Raw genomic sequence first — 22,944 nt, forward strand, 5'->3', positions numbered from 1 at the left:
TACCGTTTCTCCAATCAAATCACAGCTTCCCTCAGGATCTCTGACAGGCGTACAGTAACATGACAGCAACTAGCAAACATCTCATCTGCCTGAGACAGGGACGTTATGGTTTTGGAAGCTGCGTGTATTTTTTGTCCTGTTTTTGTTGAATTTTCCTAATTTGCACACATTGCGTGCACCTCGAGCTGTTTGACAACAAGCCAGGCAGTCTGTCACGCTTAAAATACCGAAACCAGCGATTGTTTGGACTTTGAGGCCGTCCAATCTCTATTTTTAAAGCCTATTTTCATCGCGTTTTTTTCCAACGACCAATCAACGTTTTTTCTTATTTTTCCTTTTTTATTACACGGCAAAGTATTGCTTACCACCTCGCTGACAAGGCATATCGAAATTTTACGTTTTTAATAAAATATTACTAAAAAGGAATCGAGGTTTGTTTTTCAAACGCAACCAGCACAGCAGCAGCAGAAAAAGCTCAAGATACAATAACCAAAATAACACCACCAGCTGCTCAAACTCAACTTTTTTGGTCAAATCTGACAATCATCAGACCTGACCGAGCTGTCTTACGTATTTTTGTCTGATTTTCCAGGCTCAACGACGCACACTGCTCTCTAGTTAAGAGATTATGCTGTCAGTATCAGAGTCTAAAAATTGACCAAGTATAGTGAGCTCTTATCTGTTTGACAGCTCATCTATAAAAGTATTTAGACTTCTGACTGTCACCACTTACATGCTTCCAGGAAAGGTTGCCCTGATTTTGCAAACCTGGAGGTTTTTCCTGTGTGTGTTTTTTTCACGGTCGTATTGCTTAGGTTCTCATATTTGTAACATTTGATGTCCGATGTCTCGTTTAATATGAGCAGGATAAGTTAACTTGGTTAAATTCAGGCAGCTGAGGGACATTTTTATTCCGTTTTATCACCCAGCTTTCTTGAAACCAACGTTAGTCGTGTTTTTGTTTGATTTTTCGTACATCATCTTTTTTTCCTCACACATAAACCAGCCCTCACATCTAAATATTTCCCTCGCTGCCTTATATTATCAGATTTTATATTTATTCGTCTGGCTGGATTTTTTTATTCTCCTAAAAAGAGGAAAGACCGTGAAGAAACGACAGGCTGCTGGTGTTTGTGCTTGTTTTTGTCCTTCCCGTTTCTGACCCGGATTGTCATTTTTATCGGCTTTAATCGCGGAAAATGACGGCTATCGAAAAACTGCAGATGTTGATCGAAGCAGCTGAATATCTCGATCGACGAGAAAGAGGTAAAGTAACGCACGTATTGCGATTTAACGATACACGTTGACATGCAAATGAGTCCCAACACTGTTGCTATGGCGCTCGTCTGTTAGAAATAAATAAAATTGGGCTTTAACCAGGAAATGCCTGTTTATTTGACGCAAATGCATGATGTACGAAGCTTTTTCTCTTGTTATGACATTTGGGGAAGATCAAAGCATGCAGAAGTGGCCACTTCAGTCGTCTGAGTCTGTGTGCTGGCCAGTCATACGTTTGAATTTTACAGGGGAATCTAATGTGATGTTAAGGCTCTCTGGGGATAAAATTCACTGATTGTGTCTTATAGATTTGTTTTAATGCTGCTTGCTGACATATTTTTATTCCTATGTAACATTGAAATCCATTTTTCAAGCTCTGCTGTTGGTTTATTGTGGAGGGTTTCCTGGTGCAACCCCCCCTCCCTGTATGTGTTGTGGTTCGGCTGGCTATTGGGTTTACTCCAGTTCAGATGACATCATTGACCCAAGTGTTAGATATTTTTTTTATAAATTGCTTCTTTGGCGTGTTATTTATTTTTTGGTTATCCTCCAATGCATAAATGGTCAATACCAATGGCTTTGATTTATTTTAGTGCTGTGTGGTCTAATGAGCTTCTGTATGTCTGTGTTTGATTTTGCAGAAGCGGAGCATGGCTACGCCTCAATGTTACCGTTCACCAGCAGCAAAGATAGGGATGGCTCGAAACGAAAACTCAAAAGCAAGAAAAATTGCAGTAGCAGGTACTTGCACATAAATTTCTTCAACAGTAAATCCCAGACTTCCGTAACACAGGAATCATGACAGATCTTCTCTTCTACTGTATTTACAGTCACCACGCTGTGATTGGGCAATGTGTTTACCTACTTCACATGCCAAAGCATCTGCGTTGTGTTTTTTGTCTATCATATCCCCCTACGCCCTCTTACCGGGAACATTTTGTTCATATTCATGATTCACACGTCACTTGACGTGTTGTCCCGTGAGTGATATCTAAATCGGCAGACCTGAATGTGTTTTCAACTAAAGTGTGCGTGACAGGAAAATACTCAGATTCGTCCTCGTGCAGATGCAGTCGGGACACGCCATCCCACATTTGACATGTAGTGAGACATTCGGTTTCTTCCTACCCCCATGTCCCTCAGTCACCATTTACTGGCTCACTAGTCGACACTTCAGATTTCATCACCACATCCGATTAGTAAGCCTGAAACGATGGGTTTCCTTCCTGTGGATGGAATTAGTTGCCCCATATTGGTTTTAAAGATTACAATCTGGGTTAATGTTAATCACCAAACCTCATCCACAAAAAAGCATCACAGATTTCTGCTGAATTGGAACCCTGAGTCATACACAAAATGTGTTTTATCTCACATTTATTTATTACATATTTAATTTGGATTTCATCTATGAATAAGAGTCTGGATCTATAAGCTATATTTAACACATTCTATAATTTTATAAGAAATTTGGCAGATTTTAGCACATAATATACCAAAAAAGATGCATACAGTAAATCTAGGAGTTAAAGATTTATTTATATAAATAAAAGGGCTCCTCGTGAACACATCAGCAAAGGCTCTGAAAAAGAGATTAACCATTTTATCAATACGATGTTGAGACCAAATGTAATTATTGTGTTTTTCTGCTGTGATACTGTAGAAATGCTAATAACACGCTACGGCTCTAATCTATGGCTTGTAACTGGATACATAGCAAGATATTAAGGGCTAACAAGGGTAGCACTAGGCCTGTGGCTATTTATATACAGCTATTTGTTGAAAAAAGAAATCATGCAGGTATAGGAGCTTTTCCTTCCTGTAATGGCCTGTAGGCGTGCAACTTCAGAGCACAACTGCCCAAACCAAATTTGGATTTGATGACATCTCCTTGTGTTATAAAGGAGCCATGTTGTGTCCACTTTTTAAGCTTTGCATAGGCTGGTTACCAGTTTCAAGGTATAGGGAGATTTTAAAGAATCAGAGTTTCAAAACCACTTAGATTTTCTGTGGTTGCGTGAAATTAATTAAATCATTATGTAATTCATTGGATGTTTACATTTTAATATATATTACAAAAGAATATTATAATTTATTTTTACCTGGCATATATGTTATATGTTGCTTAAAAATTAAATGTATTCCATGTTCCTCCTACAGTATGGTTTGTACTTGGCACATATTCATGGGTAATTACTAAAGATTAGGGATGTACAGATACAACATTTTTGTGTCTCCCGATAAACTATCCATACCGATAGTTTTTCTTTTTTCCCAATTAAAATTTATAACACATGACAGTAGGAATTCTGATGCAGGTTTTTTTTTTGCGCGCCAATTATAGGCCGATATATCTGTGCATCCCTTCTAAAGATTTGACAAAATATCTTTTAATCAGGAAGTTTCCCTTCAAATTTGCATATTGCACATGCATTGCGTAATGTAATTTTCTTAGCAAATACACTACAGAGATAATTTGTGATGTATAGTTCATTGAGAATTTACTTGAGAACATGCAAACAACGCACATTTACAACCTTAGCACTGCTGCTAATGCATCATGGATGAAACACTTTGCTCTAGTATGCCGCTGATGTATCTGCGCTGAATAATCTCCTCACGTCTCTACAATTGACTCAGTAGACGGCTTCCCCATGTCTATTCATATCGCATACGAGACTGAACGGGAGCTTTGAGGGTTCATATAATGACACATGTCTTAAAAATATCTAGGGATATACTTTGTAAATAACAATTCTAAGTATCCATGCTTTACTTAACCTTTATTATATGTAGGTCAGGTGGGTCTCCTATCTAGTGTATCTCCCTGCAAACCTGCTTTCCATACTTGCGTTTCCTGATGGATTGTGGGGGAAGGGTGGCAGCGCGTGTCCCTTATGTGTATACGTGAGAGAGAGAAAGTAGTGGGCTAGTGCCTTCCTCTTGCCCCTCCTCCTCTTTTTCATCTTCATCCACGAACCAGCACAGCTCCAACACCCCCATTATTTATATGGCATGGCTCCTCCCACCTCTCACTTATGATCAGACGGTATGTGGGCTAATGCACATAACAGCAGACGTGGGTTCCTCGCTATATAAATGTACGCAGCAGTGCTTTTGTATTTTCTTCCTACGTTTGCCGAGCCCACTACACAGTTCGAAAGGCGTGGGCGCAACACAAACCTTCATAGTGTGAACAGGATGTATGTACAGCAATTCCGACCAAACTTCGAGTCCGTTTCCTGTGGGGCACCAAATATGTTTTTCCATTTGCCCTGTTATGTGTTGGAACAGGTGGCTTGGCACGTACAGGAGCGCCAAAGGCACACTGGCCGGACTTACGCAGTGAAACGGGCTGTTGTGTCACTAGTATCTGTCGATCCCCTGCACCCACCTCCCGAGCGAGACACCAGCCAAGCAGTTCGGCTGATCTCTTTATGTGTCGCATTAATATAAAACACATTAGAAAGCTTGTTAGGTTATTTTAACCAACCAAGATGTCATACCATGGCCTGCTTGAGCAGTTAGTCGGCCATATTTAATTAGTCTATACTGAAAATGGGATGGATAGGCGTAAAACAGTCGTAAATACAGGTGCTGTGCATTATACATCTTTTCAGGCTATTTTTAGTGATCAAAGAACTACAGCAAATTCAATAGATCAAAAAATTAAAGTCTGCTTGTAGATAAATAATGAGAAAATGTATGTTTGATACAAGTTGTTTTTAAGCTTGATGTCTGCTTTCGGTCCTGACAGACAGGTTGAAAGGGGTGTTAGGAGAGACGCAGGCATGGGAAGATATCCTGTTCACTAAGGTTTGGTTTATTTTTAGAGCTGATGAGTTCATGAGGTCAGGATGGATGAATGAGGAAGAGACGAGACTTGTTAGTTTGTTAGTCGCTCTGGATAAAAACATCTGCTAAAGGAATAAAGGAGGAGCTCTGATGCAAAAGCCGCTAAACGCCACCTCCATCAAAACTGCGATAAATATATAACCAGATGCTCTTGGCACATATTATACGTACACCACATACTTTTGCTTCAAATCCGGCCATTCATAAATACTAGTTTGTTAAATTAAATTCTCATTTACAAGAAATCATGTCAGACGGGTTTTGCATCTGTGCTCATCAAAAGTAAACGTAAAATGAGATGTGTGCCTTCTGAGCTTACTTTTTAAGTGCCAGTGAGGTGCACAATATTCCCCATGCTTCAGTGCTATTGTAATCTTTTGTTAGACATGTACATTTTAGAGCTGAAGGATGTGTACGTGTTTATGCAAATGCATGTCTATATACGTTTTATACAACATTTAGTTAGATAAGACAAGCAGCGTTCCAAAAATACTGATGTTTAACAACATCTGAGTCTTTCAGTGTGTCTTTAAGTTGAGCTTTTTGGCATAGTGGTTAACAATCAAGCTGATAACTGGGAGGTTATTGGTTTGATCCTATCATTATAATCCCCCTAAGCAAGGTCTTAATCCCACATTTCTTTTTTTACATTTACTCACTTGGCAAACACTTTTATCCAATGCGCTTCAAGGTACATTTTATCAGTATGTGTGTTGTCTGAGAATCGAACCCACTATCTTTGCAACCCCTGTGCAATGCTGTACTACTTGAGCTAAAATAATGCTCTTTCTGTATGTTCACACCGCTGCCAGCGAGAGCGTAAAAAAACGCTCTGTCTGCCCTGCCAACGATGCTATAGAAAAATAGTAGAGGACGTTTTGACGCCCGAATGCATTCTCTGGAAGCGAAAGGCTTCTATGGGTTTTTGTCTTATGATTGGTTGCCGCTGAACCACATCATTTTAACTCTCCTCGGCACTCACATCTTTGACGCTTTCGCTGGTGGCAGTGTGAACGCACAGTTATACTATGTACACACCAAATTCGGGGCATCGCGTTACTCGCTCTTGATTACTTGTGGGATATAACTTAATGTCATGCTAATTTTTTGCTTGAGTTGAATATTTTCAACTTGGACGAATACTGCATTTGGGTCGAATAGCGCGTTTGAGGCGAATAGCGCGTTTGGGGCGAATAGCGCGTTTGAGGCGAATAGCGCGTTTGGGGCGAATAGCGCGTTTGGGGCGAATAGCGCGTTTGAGGCGAATAGCGCGTTTGAGGCGAATAGCGCGTTTGAGGCGAATAGCGCGTTTGAGGCGAATAGCGCGTTTGGGGCGAATAGCGCGTTTGGGGCGAATAGCGCGTTTGGGGCGAATAGCGCGTTTGGGGCGAATAGCGCGTTTGGGGCGAATAGCGCGTTTTCGCGGCAACCGCGCCGCCCATATAGCGTCTTTCGCATCGCCACATGCGAGGTCGCATCTGATCCTTTGCATTGCATTGACTTTGTATGTAAAATATTTGCGCAAATCGTTGAACTCGCGTCTGGTGACATGTCCTGTAAGTTCCTTTGGATAAAAGCATCTTGTGCAGGCACAATGATGGCAATCTTGCTTGCTTAAAGAAAGATTCCCAAATCTTAAAATTAGTTTCCAAATTGGTATTTTTTTACTTTATTGCTCATCTCTTCCAAATGTTAATTTCTTTAAGGCGACACGAACTCCCTCACCATTGAGCACTTGTCATTTCTCAGGTCCTTGTCTGCTTTCAACTCCTCTATTGATCTAGCAGTGGTCGGTCTGAAATGAGCTTTCATTCACATAATGTGTGAAGCCTCAACCCCCCACCACTGTCTTGTGTCTCAGGCTGGTGTTTCTAGTTACTGTTGCTAACTGGGGCCAAGGGCCTCTATGTATTTTGCAAACGTAGCGACGGAAAAAGAGGACAGGGTAATTTGGCTATCCTCGATTTGCATTTTGGCAACTCCTACATCTTTTAAAGAAGCCCGGGGGCCCTAAAACCCTCTGCTATTTCAGAGTTGCATCCTATACACCACATACAGGCCATTTTATCTTTGTACCGAACATTCAAATCAGCAATGAGCACCCGACACACACCATGCGATTTCCAACCTCAGAACAAGGAAAGTGATGTTGAAGTTGTATCCTGTTGATTTATGCATAACATAATTTCCTGAGTTTATCCAAAAATGAAAATTATCTTATAATTGACTCACCCTCATGCCATCCCGAACATATGTGACTTCTATACATCTTTAAAAGCAGTACGATATGTTTATAAGAGAAAGGGATTCATAATTTCAGCTTATTAAGTGATCAATATGCAGTGTATCAAAAGAAATGTCTGTGAAAATATAACTTACATTTTCTCAAGACTAGTTGAAAAAACATCCTATAAATTATGAGACATGACAATATTTTTGTGTTTGGGTGAACTATTCCTTGAATAAAAGTGCAAAGCAAACAATTAAAACTTAATTTAAGCTTATTGCTGCTTGACAGTCCAAAATTCACTGCTGTTGTATTTTAGCACTTGCACTAGCAGTTGCTGGTGTGTTTTTAGTGGTTGCAAAAAGAAATCCCACCCCAAATCCCTGTGATATTTTTAGATAACATGATCTGAGTGTTTTGCTATCCAGTTACTAGGTGGATACTAAGCCATTTTGGGTAGTTGCAAGACATCTGGAATAGATAAGGTTCAAGTACTTCCTAAAATGTACATTTATAAAACCGGTTTCGTCATCTGACAGGCCAAACTCATAATGCTTTGTAAACAAATACTACACGTCACTTCACCAAAGTGCATAATTTAAACAATAGTAATAGTGCCTAACAAAGCCAGTGTTTAATAACATTTCTCTGGTTTTGTCTTTACAGGTCTACACACAATGAAATGGAGAAGAACAGGTATGTCCATATCTCCATTCACGTCACTGTCGCTTTCATTTGCTTCTATCTCTAAACTCGCAGGGTTATACCTCATTGCATCCTCAATGATGAGATTAAGATTACATTTCAGTAATTGAAAGCTAAGTGACCAGGAAATGTGACCAAATGCCTCATTTCAGTATTTTGGAGTCTTCTCTTATCACGTGCACCCAGATAAGACTGAGAGATAAGTATTAAGGTCAGTCAATGAGCTCATGTTGTCCATTCAGTTTTGACCTAGAGAGAAATCCTCAATAAATAGACGACCTTAAATTTAGAATGTGAAAGATCTCACTAATGTATTTTGCTCACAATCTCCGTCCCCAGTGCTCTGTGGTTTGGGTAACACACACATGGAGCGCTCTGAGCTCAGCTTGCCGAAAACATTGAATAATACATGCTGGTAAAGCTAAGCAGTGAGCAAAACCAGGGCGTCTGGACTTTTGACTTTAAACTCGTAACAATGCACGCAGCTAAACTGTAGTCACAGTCCTCTCTGCGTCTAACACTAAAACGTGCTTCCTGCATACATCAGACCGAACTCGTGCAGAGCTCTGAGGACACAGAGCCTCAGACAACCGATCCGCTGTTTATTTCTAAAGAGTGCCTTTCATCTCCTGTTAGGATAATTCAGCTAAAGAAGGACGGACAGCCTCCCTGTGTTTATTCTTTTGTGCCACGCTGACTCAAAATGGTGTCCAGGGCCGATATTCATAAAGCAACTCAAGTTGAAGTGCATTTGTTATGCAGATTTGGAAAATTTGACGGGCGACTGATCTGGGACCATTACAGCTGTGTTGTCATGATTTAAATAACTTCTCTAGTTAAAAAACAAAAAGGAAGGCAACTACTGTTAGTGTCATGGCCTAATGGTAGCACATGGACAATTATATAATTACAGGTATATTTTGTGTACAGAGTCATTCTTTTCTTATGCTGCTTTTTAATGTTTAATCATTTGGTACATGGTTTAGATTAATCCAGGACTAGGTCTTGGTTATATTAGAAAAATAGAAAAACATAGCACTGATATATGTCAAGATATGTCAGTTCAAGCTGGTTTCAGTTAGGAGAACTCAAACAAGCATTTTAGTCTTGGACTAGATTCAAGCCCTGTCCAGGAAGTTTAAGCCCTGTCACTGTCAAACTCTGTTACCGAGGTAGAATAACAGTGTACAGTATGTCATAGAACTGCCAATCATACCCAGAAATCTCTCTCTCATATCCACCTTATTTTTGACGTAATTGTGGGCGCCGCCATCTTTGATCTCTTTTATGTAAATCTTCCAGTGAGCCACTAAAGCTAATGGATTTAGACTGGTTAGTTAATGTTTTATATGAAATCCAGAAAGACCGGCATAATTTGTGCATGTTAGAGGTTGCCATAATAGCAGTAAATCTCTACAAAACATTTGTTTTGATCATAATCCATGCACAAGAGCTGAATGTGGATGTGGTGCACATGCACCCATGATCTGTATCTACGCATCCATCCAGTAAAACCTTACATAGAAAGTGCCAGTAAGCAATAAATAAAAAATTGTTCAATACAATATTATGCTGATTTAGCTGGTTTATTTATTCTGCTATTATATATTAATACAAATATATACACGACTTAAACAGCTTATTAGTTAATGCTTATAATAGTTCCTAATGTGTTGCATGTACTTTTGTTTTAAATCAAAAAACAAATAATTTTCTAAATTTCCTGCCTATGTCTCCCTGTTGTGCGTGATATAATAATATTTTGCATAAAATCATGTTTTGTGCATGCTCCCACGACACACTTTTTATCGGCCAGATATGGAAATGAAGTCTCTCTCGCACAAAAAACATCACTACTTCCGTGTTCAAAAATAAGGTGGATACAGTATATAAAATAAGTTGTATATATATTTATTCATTTGATAAAAGCAAAGAAACTTTGGACACCAAATTTACCTGTAATTTATATAATCACCCATATTGAATCGTTGCGGTTTCAATGTGGGAGACAACCACGATACTACGACATTTGGATTAGGATTAATAATATAGGTTAAATAAATAATAATAAAAAATTTGACCGTAGCATAAATACAGACAGACAAGTTGTACACCAAAATGTAATGTCTAGTTTTATTATGGGGCTGGTTGGAATTCTTGATTCTGATTGGCCAGTGGTAGGGATGCATAATGATTGATCTATAGTTCTATAAGTTTTTGTTTACATCATATGTGTGTAACATACATTATCCCTTACTTGTTAATTGTACTAAAACTTAATCATAAAAATGAGCAATATATAGTATCAGTTTCATAAAACTAATCAATTATTGAAAAAAGCAGGTGCTAAGCGTTTCTTTCAATTTACTTTTAGTTGAACAGCTGGTGTTAAAGTTAAGCCTTACCTAAAATGCCCCATATTGAACTTACTACTGGGGTATATCAGTATCATGTAAAATTTCACACACCTGTATCGTGTAAAACTGTTACACTCGGCCCAGTAACCCCCAGGTCACACATGCTATAAATTGTCTCCCCTCACCCATTATGGGCCATATGTAATGCACACTATGCCCTATAGGCAGATTGAAAGGGTGGCTTCTATAGCTTAACAGCCTCTAAATGAATACACAAACAACAGCTGTAAGCAACATTCTGTCAACACGAGTCACAATAGCTCACACACCAGCTCAAACAGAAACACGCTTGCTTTTATCTGCGAGATGGCGTGTTTGTTCTCAAGATGGACCTTGTATGCTTGTGGCCTATTTGTCTTGGGGGACAGGTTTCAGAACTGTAATCGGAGACGTAGGCCGCCCTGGGTGCCTTTACGTGTACACTTCTCAAGTAGGGTTAAGACAATTACTTCGAGGTCGGAGGTCAAAGGCCAGGAGAGGATGACGATTTACTGCAAAAGTCATATGGCTTGAATAGGGAATGGGTGACCTGCAGGTGTCCAACTGTCCTGTTTAAGATCAGATGCACAGTGTCTTTCGGAGCATTTACTGTTTTTTTTATATAAAATCATCCTACATAATTAAAATATAACCTTGATATCTTTAATATCGACTGAGTAAGGTCATGTCAAAGATTGAAATTGATTTTAATTTCAAAATTAGATTGAGACTTTAGCCTGGATTTCACAGAGAGGGTCACATGCTCTATATTGGTTTTTAAATTTTAACTTTGGTTAATTTGAAACCTAGATTGATCCACATTATTGGGCTTTTTACACAGGGTTCCCACGGGTCCTTGAAATTTTTGAAAGTTTGTGAATCTGGGGGGAAAATTCAAAGCCCTGGGAAGTTTTTAAAAATATACATAGATACAGGTCATTGAAAGTGCTTGAATCTATTTTATGCAAAAAGTTTCTGAAAAAAAATCCATATTATTCCCTGTGAAGTGTAGGATAATAAAATTCTATAATAATATATAGACTTTATAATAATAAAAGACTTTTTAAGCACACATGCTAAACTGTTCGCTTTAAATGCTTATATCTTCTGTATGCGAATGTTGATTCATACAAAAATGCTTTTTTTGCATAGTTGTGTTTGACAAATAAAAACGTCTCTGGTTACGTATGTAATTGTTGTACCCTGAGAAGGGAACGAGACGCTGCGTCTCCCTTGACATACTTCCTGCATCCCTGTAACGCCGTCTTTGGCAATATTTCAGATAGCGATATACTTCCCGGCTACCGCGTCACCCTGTCTTTGTCGTTAAGCCTCGCCATTGGTTGAATTTGATCTACACATTCAGATGCACTTACCCTTGGAGGCGCCCCAAAGTGTCACCGCAGTGACGCAGCGCGAGTTCCCTCGAAAGGGAACTGTAACAATATATCTTTAAAGGAAACACAATGTAAACTTGCTTTCACTTGAAATGTGTCCCCATATTTTGTCCTTGAATTTGAGGGTATTGGACCTGGAAAGTCCTTGAAAGGTCTTTGAATTTGAAGTTAACTAAAGTGTGGGAACCTTAGTTAACCTTAGATACAGTGTTGCACTTCATTTGATTAACATAAAAAAATCACTGTTATTTAATCGCTCGCTGTTTTAATAAAAAAATTTGCCTGCATTCGAAAAACATGACCGCAAAAAGTGTATATATATACATCTTTCACCAAATTAAAACGGTTGTCTGTGCACAGCCAAAAAATCTATTTCTTTATTGATTATTATAGATTTATAGATTAGTTGTGCAGCCTTAGTGGTCTCCTTAAGACACCTCATAAAATGACCCCAGCGAGGGAATAACCTGGTCCAGAGAGGAGTGGAAAAAACAGATAAGAGAAATGAAACCCTATGCGCTTTCGTGCTATCGGCCCTGATCCACGCAGCGACAAGGCGTGTGTAAATGTCGGGCAGAGCATGCAGTCTGTATTTGTTTAACAAACACCAGGCAATGTCATGGCATCGGTGGCAGATTTTCAAGTTATGTAATACTATTCCTGCCCTTTTGACCAGACAACCACACGCAGTAAGAAGTGCGGCAAACATGATCCTTTGTCTGGGTGTGTTCAGTAGTGAGTGTTTATGTGTGCGTGTGTGCTGAAGAGGCAGGTGTACACACAACCCATCCTTTAGCAGTCGAGCATATTGCCGTCCTTGCAAACATAAACGCGTCCGAGCTCTTGTTTAACTCGCTCATTAACTTGTCTGCTTGATTCAGTGGCTCATGTGGCCTTGAGCTGCAAAAGCAACCTTTAAGACAGATGTGACGATATGTGCGTAACATAAGTACCTGAATGAAAGCTAAACGCTTAAAGCTTTATACTTCAATCAATGAGGTACTTAAGGTTTGCTGTTGTGAATATTCTGTAGTCATGGTGGCTACATAGCAAAATAGTGCTGGGCATGTAAAGCAATATGATAATAGGTGGCGTCTATAAAGGATGCATTGTGATGTTAGAGTAGAAAGGTGAACAAGTGTTTTGCATTTGTGTTTTGCTTTAGTTTAATTGATTTGATATTATATTATAACACGTTTTTGCAATGTTGCATTGTATCCAAGCAGCTTTGCATAAAGGAAAATTGTCTTCATAAATAGATTATAATCTAATAAAACTGTATATAACTTTCTTCGACTATCAGACATTTAGTTAAGGGGAATGCTATGTCTATTATGCTAGTTTGTAATTCATGTAAATCTGGTTTCTAAGGAAGCAGTGTATTATTTTTTTAATTTGCATGATTTAATCAACATTTCCATGTGGCCAACAGGACACCATTTTGTTTTCACATGCTTTCGTTATCAGTTTAAAGCTTACCATAGTGTTTTTAAAGAGATGCCCGGAGCAAACAGGCACATGTTTTCTCTTAATGCTTACACATAGACGCTCACACGCAGTGTCTGGAAGGTAAAATAGCTAGGTTGGGATCCACGTCTCTATACAAACACGGCCGTACAGTAGTCTGCAGTTTCTGGCAGGTTGCATAACAGGTCATGTGGTTGCTGGCACCTATTTTCACCACACCCCAGCAGCTGTGAATCTTGTCGACTCACGTACACGATAGATAGAGAAAGTTAACCTTGATCTTTTTTAATGTCAGAAAATTTACCATTGCATCTTTAACACGATGATTATTATTATTATTATTTTCTGTCATATTCATTGTCATATTAAGCTTTTCATATAAGGAGACCATATAGAAAATAAATATAAATCGCATTTAAATCTGAAAATAAAGCTTTGAGATTTTTTAAATATTTGTAGCAAAGACAAGTCCTGCCTGTGAAATTTGGAGCATCAAAGTTTGATTTCAATCATTGATTTCAATCTTTGATGTAACCTTACTCGCCCAATATACAAGATATCAAGGTTATTTTGCACAAAATTTTCTTTACTTTATGTAGGGTGAGTTTATGTAAAAAACAGTAAATCACACAAACTGGGTCACATATGATAAAGAAATGCGTACAATTTTGCACAATTTCCTGGTCACTAATCATATATACACTATCAGAAAAAATGTACAGAAAGGTCTAAAAGTTGTCACTGGGGCAAAAAGTACACTTTTGTACCTCAAGGTGCATTTTGGTACCTCAAAGGTATATCTGTACCAAAATGGTACATATTAGGACCTAGGGATGCATAATGATTAATCACAATTAATCTATAACAGAATAAAAGTTTTTGTTTACATCATATACGTGTGTGAACTGTGAAAAATAATTATGTATATATAAATATGCACACATGCATGTATAATTTTAAGAAATAATATATATTTATATATAAAGTATTTATATATAATATAATTATACATAAATATACAAATGTATGTACACACGTAAACATTTCTTAAATATATACATGCATGTGTGTGTATTTATCTATACAAAGTTATAATACACAGTTCACACACATATATATGATATAAATTAAAACTTTTATTCTGCTATAGATTAATCGTTATGCATCCCTATTAGGACCCGTTTTAAAACGTTGTACCTTTTTTCTGAGAGTGTATGCACAATTTTGACAAAACAAAACTAGGCAATGCTGTAATATATTGTATAAAATGTTCAGATTGTTGTCACAGTCCTCTTAGTGTGATGATCTATGTTGTTTCTATAAAAACTGCTTATGGAAAATACCATGCAGTGTTGGTTTTGACACGCTCTGTCTCTTTCTGTCCTCGTGTTACTTAACCCAGGAGGGCACATTTACGACTGTGTCTGGAACGCTTGAAATCCCTCGTGCCCTTAGGACCAGACTCAAGCAGGCACACAACCCTCAGTCTACTTATGAGGGCAAAGGAACACATTAAGGTATGTGCGTATGTGCATATGTGCCTATGGTAATTAATTGTGTTGGCATGAAAGCGAGAAGAATTTCTCGGAAGACCAACTGCATCCGTGCAATATTACAGCAATAATTAACAAGAGGCTCTGCATTACAGCATTTTTTTTAAATCACTTTTATCACCAACAGCACAAGTGCGTTGGTGAGCGAAAGTCTTTCAAGGAGTGTTGATAAACATAACATTAATCAGAATGATTATAACCCCCTTAACTACGGTTAAACAGGTTTTCCTGGGTCAGAATTCTCTTTAGGTTTTAGTTAGGTAGTTTACAGACTTTGAGTGTGAGTTAATTAAGGTATTTTGTGGGTAATCAATGAGGTATTGTAAGATAAATATCCATGAACTAGACGCCATCTTGGACTCACGCGATTCAGGAGAGTCACTGCGCAACATACTCATGGCAACCAACGATCACTACGCTAAAACTGACAAGAATAGCGTGAGTCCACGGTGGCAACATTACCGGATGCTAGTTACAGTTTATCAAGTTTACAAAATTGCATCAATTACCTGCAGAAGTCCATTATTAACCCCTTGTAGCCGTGTGGATTACTTCTGTAAAGGATGAATGTTTTTTTTAGGGTTTAAAGTCAGAAATTGTTCCTTGATCCCTGTTTTCTACCATTACAAAGCTTGGAAGAGCAAGGACATTTACTAAAATAACTGCAAATGTGCTTGTCTGAAAGCAATCTCGGATCATTATTTTTATTTTTAAATCTTTAATTTTGATATTTGGCTGGAGAATAACTTTAAGGAGCACGGGTAAATTTGTATCAATAGCCACAATACATAGTATGGGTCAAAATAATACTTTTTTTATGCAATATATCATTAGGATATTAAGTAAAGATCATGTTCCATAAATATATTTTGGAAATTTCCTTTCATAATTATATCAAAACTTTATTTTTGTGAGTGGATGCAGATGCTTAGGACTTCATTTGGACAACTTTAATGGCTATTTTCTCAATATTTTTTATATGTTTGCACCCTTAGATTCCAGTTTTTTTAAATAGTTGTATCCCAGACAAATATTTTCCTATCCTAACAAACCATACATCAAAGGAAAGCTTATTTATTCAAGTTTTAGACGCGTAAGACTGGTTTTATGGTACAGCATCACAAATGTAACCCAAGATATTTTAAAAACACTAATAAATTCCCCTCATAAATTGTTTGGAGATTATCAATATGAATTTAATAGCCTATTCAATATAAACATATAAAATAACTTTTACTACAGTAAAACTTGATTGTAATAATAGATGTAACATGCATTTTGAAAAGTCCTTCAGTTTATGTTGGTGCATTGCACGGTGCTTTAAAATGTGGGGGCTGTCAAGCTGTTACAAATTTACATGCATTTGGCAGTCGATTTTATCCAAAGCGACTTAAAGTGCATTCAAGCTATACTTGTTATCAGTCCCTTGGATCTATAACCCTGGCATTGCTAGCCTCATGCTTTAACAGTTTTGGGTGTAGGTGAAGACCTTTAACAAACTAAATAGTGTTAACCATAATGACAAGATTATTGGCGTGTATTCAGGGAACACCAATGTTAATAAAATGTATAGCTTAACTGCACTGTAGGTAGCTATACTGTAAGTACAAGGTACTTTAGGTAAAGGTGTCTGCCAGATGCAATAAAAAATCGACTTTTATTGACAGTGATGGTTAAGCTAAAATGATTACTTTCAATATGTCTCACGTGCTTATATATTTTCACTTTATATATGGCTTCAGACATGACTCGGCCAATCAGATTTTAGAGCTTAACTATTCTTTTATTAAAAACTTTTAAACGCATATGTGCAGAGGCTGGAGGAGAGCGAGCGAAAGGCCCAGCACACTTTAGACCAGCTGCAGAGAGAACAAAGACACCTGCGCAGACGTCTGGAGCAGCTGGGAGTGGAGCGCGTACGCATGGACAGCATGGGCTCCACCATCTCTTCAGACAAATCTGACTCCGACCAAGGTAAATACACACTGTTACGGACAATATCAGTAGCAGAGGAACATCAAAATTGTAGCCAGGTGGTCGATGCATGCGCTCCAAGGCACAAACACTAACCACTTGGCTACAAGAGCCTTGGTGCTTTAAATCTCTTTCCAACTCCCATAGTTTCCTGCTGTCTTGTCATCTGGTTATATGAAATAAAATGTGACTCTAATCGCGTATAATAACCATGTATGTTATTTTGTCAAAAGATTAATCGCAATTATTAAAAATGGTTAGATAGAACTGCACAAACTTTTCATCGTGTTTTTATTTTTGTTACATCGTCTGGCAATATTTAATTTGATGCCGCCATGCAATTGTAAGTTCAAAAAGATCATTGAGATAAAGCGAACAAGCTGCTTCTATCATCAAATAACCTTTTTTGTTTTTACAAAGAAACTTTTCTCATTCCGAGATTTTCGAGAAAGTTTTTTTCGTGGTAACAGTTTTACCTAGAATTACTGGTCATCCACCGGCAAGTTGGGGGTCTGTTGCGTTGTCACACCAAACGCAATATTAGTCAGATGTTTTCTTGGTGGAAATGTACAAATTTCCCAGAATTCGCACTAGTAATGTTTTCAGGAGTTTGTTTTTTTATTGTGTATGTGTTGTGGCCTGTCCCATAAACAGATGGCATGTAGACAGACTGCAGCATGCATTATGCTTGAAGTGTATGATGAATGCTTTAACACCTAAATTGGAATGTTGCCATGGAGATAATAGGACGGCTTGACTAAACGTAGCGCACTTGAAAGCGCACAGGAAAATGTAACAATGATTGATTGAAAACAAGTTCTTAAACAAATTATAGGTCGCAAGTTCACAAGCATTAATAAAAAGCATGTGAGCAGATTTAACATTTTTAAGATAAAATTGCAGTGCTTTCCTGGCCTGACAAGTTGTTTATTTTATTTTATTACACGGCTCTCTGGAATGCTTGATTCTGATTGGTCAGTTGAGACATTTGCAGGTTTGTTCTTTTCGAATAATAACCGCTCCAAAATAATAACGCATAGCCGGTACTACTTTTACGAGTAAGATCGCTCCGCGCCAATAAAGATCAATAAAGATTACTGTTTGTTTGGCGCCATCTTGTGACAAACACTGGACAACCACGACAAGACACAGACAGCTTACTGAGACTGAACTTGACAAAATAGAGCATGACAGCTACGAAGCCAACACACAAAAAAATACAGAATGGGCATTAAAACTTCTCAAAGACTGACTAAAAGAGAAAAAATGGAGACAGACAAGTATGAAGCAGAGGATCTTAATAAGGTATTACGATCATTTTATGCATCTGTGCAAAGTTTCGCGGAAGGATAAAAATTTTCATTTAAAACAAATATGCCAATAAAATGTTTCAAATTCATATTCATGTCCAGTTTTTTTTCTTATGTGACAAGTAGCCGTGTAATAAGCGGGATAATGTAGAGTCAGCCGGTAGTTATCGGGATATAAGCCCCTTCAGTGTGATACAAGACCCTCCGCTTCGCGTCGGGTCCTGATCACACTGTCGGGGCTTATTTCCCGATAACTACCGGCTGCCTCTACATTATCCCTTACTTAACATATTTTATACGTAAAAATTGCGTATTTTATACGTTAATAAAACAGTTTTATGTGTATAAATAGAGCTAGATTATAGAGCTAATGCTTTATATGATCAGAACATTACTAGTTAAAAAATACTGTGAAATTTAAATTAAAACAGGATCGCTTCCTTTATAATTAACAAAGAGAGTATGCTGTTGACACTTCTATTGATTATATTTGGAGCGACCTAGTTTGTCTTGTCACACCGCTTGCTTGCGGTGTAGACGCAGATTATCTTTGTTAACATAAACAAACGTAAAAATTGGAGTTCATCCAATGTTTTTACGTTAAGTCATTATGTATGCATTCAGTGTACAGTTCATTGTGGTTTTATACAAAAAGATGAAGTCGTCAAAGTCTGACACATGAATTTTTCATCCGTTTGCTTTACAGAAGAGGCGGACGTTGACGTGGAGGGTACGGACTACCTGCTGGGAGATCTGGAGTGGAGCACCAGCAGCGTAAGCGACTCGGACGAGCGGGGAAGCTTGCGCAGTAGCTGCAGCGACGAAGGCTACTCCAGTGCCAGTCTACTTCACCTCGCCAACTCTCAGGAGAAGAGCCCGATTCTGGGCTGCAGTCTTTAAGAGCACAGATCACCACGGTCCTCCGCCACTCATCACCTACCTACCTACCACCTCAACCTGTACCTTCGATCATCTCCTGCCACGTCCTGCTCCAATACTTGAAAAAGTGTAGTCTCCTTTGTGACCGAAACGGCCTTTCTCGACTTGCTCTGACAAATCCAGTCTGTTGTGTGTGTGCGTGCAGAGTCCAAAGGAGATCGCATTTAGAAAGTATTGAAATTTGACCGTGGCGTCCACCAAACAGACCTCACGTATGCAGTGTGAGCCTATCGCCGATCCCACCGACCAATCAGCATTGGAGGAGGCAGAACGTTATCGCCTGCCGCCTTAGCTCCATCAGATGTGCCCTCCTCATCATTCCCTCCTCGAAAGACCCTACAGAGACCCTTACAGACCTTATAGCCAGATGAAGAATGTGTACCATACCACACCCACTGCCTACTCACCGTCTCACTCTGGGACAATCGCATCCAAGGCCGTCCTTGACGGCTTTTATCGTTCCTTCAATCAGAATGAATCGTCTAGAAGACACAGGGCTGGGTCACCTGACCAGTTAGCTAACCTACCAGAGCATGGTATTTTGCACTTAGATAGAGAGTGGCCTTTTACGCTCATCCGAAGCCAGTTTTGCCCCGTCCCGCAAAATAAACACGGACGGGATTCGGGAAAGCTGCAAGAACGGAGCGAAACGGCTACTTTTACCGTAAAGGCAAGGATCGCTTTGTGTCAAAAGATGTACTGTATCGTTGTTTCGTTTCAAATGTCTCTTCCACGGGACTGCAGCTACTGTAGTGATGTATCAGGCGTAGTGTGTTAGCTAGTCTTAAAAATATCTACCTGCACTGTCTAATACCCGCCCGCATCCCCCATCACTGTGCTGGGAGTAATCACTGATGTGTCGTTGTCGTGTGTTTATTTTTTTTCCCGGCGAGCACTTGTAATATTCATGCTGTGCAAAATCATCAGGGCGGTAGCAATACACCCCTCTACTGGACTAACTGGTGGATCCGTCAGTTTTTGACATCCCGAGTGAAAGGAAGCCGTCGTGGGGTTTGAAATCTCTTTTTCGTTGACTTTTTGTAAGCGTACGCTTTTAATCGCCCCAAAAGCTGCCACCTTGAAATTTCTATTACTATCGGCGGTGATACAACGTTGTGAAGAACAATTTGGTGCATGAGGTTTTTTTGAAGGCTTTGTAGGTGGGTTTTATGAATGGGGGGGTATAGTCTGGATCTCAGGTACCTCTTCCTCTCTCTCTCTAAGGACAGTGGCGTTTTTGTGTGTGGGATTCATCCATAAATTTTTGCGTCTTTTAATTGTCTCGACTGTTTAAGAAGTACAAGGGCGATTGTAAAAGCACATTCCATGATAAACAGAGCAGCATAGTTATTGCGTGCGCTTCGGACAATGCTAGAAAGGCCTGAAGCTTCGGGTTACCTATGAGCAATGAATCCTTTCTGCTTATGTGCCATCAGGCGTGTGTGTGTGTGCGTGCATGCATGCGTGTGTGTGTGTATGTTTTCATGGTGGCTACATCACTGCATTGCAGTTTTACTTCTGCACCCAGCTAGAAACTATGTACTCATGATATGTATATAGTTAACAGAAATAAGAGAGATATCTACCCTATATGTACGTATATTGATAAAGTATTTATATTTGATCTACATATATGTTTAAAAATAGACTATATATATATGAGAATATATATTTAAGTAGTGATTGCTTTTAGTTGCTTTTGTTTTCCCTCTTGTTAGTTTCAGTTTTAATTTGTAGTTTTGCACTACAGTAAAAATAAATATACATACATATATTCTGATATTTTACATGACTTAAAATCTGACTCGGTGCTCGCAGAGCCAAAAATTTTTCATTATCTTATTTTTCCTGCACAAAAATGAAAATGTTTACAAAAAAAGCATAAAAAGTTGATAAAACTGCATTAAAATGAATAAGACGTATATGTTAGTGTGTTGGTGGTATTGAAATGGTGATAAGTGGTTATGGGAATGAAGTTGTGGTGTTGTTCGGTTTAGGGAGAACAGGCAACTATTTGTTTTCCTGTAACGCTCGTGAGTGAAATGGTGTGGGTTGTGTAGAGATTTATGTGAGAGATACATGTTTGAATGTAGTGAAAATCCTTCACTGATGCATTACAAAGCCAAGATCAATTCATATTTTACAATATATCTCATTTTTATGGAACGGAATGGATGCACCAAAAAATCTTTATATAAGGAACAAAAACAAACGATTGTTCATTTTTAACATATGGAATGCTGCTGATGGAAAGTTATAAATATAAAATGTATAAAAGTATAAATTTTGTGTCGTAGCAATGAAAGCACCGTGTATTTTGAAGAAGGGGTGTGTATGTATATATATATACAAGTATACGTTTGCTTGTAACGTCACTGTCCACAGACAGAGAGAAAGGGCTCGATTATCTTTTATGTTTTTTTCTCGGGAGGGTGGGGGGAGTTTAGGGCTGTATGCATTTTGTATTGATATGCTTTTGTCTTGTTTTTATTTGTTACAAGTGTTTTAAAAAGAGTTAACTTCCTACTAGAGATTGTGTCTTGTTCCAAATTGGTGTCTTGAAGTTTCTCACGGCCCAAGCCAACCGAAGTCCCCTCAGCTTTTGGGTTTTTGTTAATTATCTTCTGTGAACACCGGTAAGGGACATGACGTTTACGAACGTTTCGTAAAAGACTCTGGTGCTGCCACACACCGATGTGAATTCCTGCTTTGACGCCACCTCGTACCGTGTCCCGGTGCTGCGCTTATCACGGTCAATGATGTCACCACGGGAGGGGGGGTAGATGTACTACATTGATTTGTATATAAGGGTTACACACCGTACGCTGAGTACGAAACGGCTAGAGCCTTAAGACATACAAATGTATGACACCATAGATGTCGTCAGAAACGGATGGCAGACGTGGTCCACGTGAGAAGAGCCCATCGCCAGTCATTCCCATTGATTGTGACTGCGTTTCAGGTGTTTCACACCTTTACAAATATACACAGACACACGCACACGCTCATCCTTTAACACATACTGCCTCTTGTAAGCTACAGTCAATGAAAGAGGTTTATGTCTGTTTTACATCCAATCAGAAATGGACATTTCTATGCTGTTACTTTTTAAGAATTGGGCTACTTTGATGTTGACTGCTAAATGTGGTTAAAAGGAATGAACTTAAAATAAAAAAACATTAAAATGTAGAGCGGGTGTGTTTTTATTTGCGATAAAATTTAAAAATAGTGAGAAAACTTAAGGACCATGTTAAATGATAAAGCTAAAGCGTGTCATTTTTATGATGTTAAAATTACTTATAACATTATTTTCCTCTTTACCTTAGTGGAAGAGTAATGTGCTGGGTTAAAAATGTACCCAATGCTGGGTTATTTTAACCCAACCGCTGGGTTATTATACCCCATGGTTGCATAACAACAACCCAACAGTGGGTTATTTTTAACCCAGCAACCATTTGTGCTGATACACTTTAAAAATGGCTGGGTTATTTTTCACCCATAAGGGGTAAATATTGGACAGAACACTGTCCAATATTTACCCCTTATGGGTGAAAAATAACCCAGCCATTTTTAGAGTGTATCAGCACAAATGGTCATGGGTTTGAACCCAGGAAATACACATAAAATGTATACCTTGTGATAAGAGTTGCACTTATATATCGTCCAATAATCTGGGTGATTCTCACGAAATCCAGATTTAGAAGGTGTCCAGCATCAGAATTTTTAAAAAGCCCTTGAAGTAAATTTTTTATTTATTTATTTGCACATATAAGATTAAGGTCTGAACTTTTTATAACAATTATTTTTAGAGGGTTTTAAAAATATTTCCTATAGAATTATTTCAAT

General features: G+C 38.5%; 1 protein-coding gene across 1 annotated transcript; it reads left to right on the forward strand.

The window, feature by feature from the left end:
• Window positions 1–43: 43 nt before the first annotated feature.
• Window positions 44–22,287, forward strand: mxd1 (MAX dimerization protein 1). Its single transcript, XM_065250886.2, has 6 exons — window positions 44–1,266; window positions 1,920–2,019; window positions 8,024–8,053; window positions 14,725–14,839; window positions 16,690–16,849; window positions 18,866–22,287. Exons 1-6 carry the CDS (start codon window positions 1,200–1,202, stop codon window positions 19,057–19,059), a joined length of 666 nt encoding a protein of 221 aa, XP_065106958.1. The 5' UTR covers window positions 44–1,199; the 3' UTR covers window positions 19,060–22,287.
• Window positions 22,288–22,944: the final 657 nt, after the last annotated feature.

The sequence above is a fragment of the Paramisgurnus dabryanus genome, chromosome 5 (assembly GCF_030506205.2).
Source record: "Paramisgurnus dabryanus chromosome 5, PD_genome_1.1, whole genome shotgun sequence".
NCBI lineage: Eukaryota > Metazoa > Chordata > Actinopteri > Cypriniformes > Cobitidae > Paramisgurnus > Paramisgurnus dabryanus.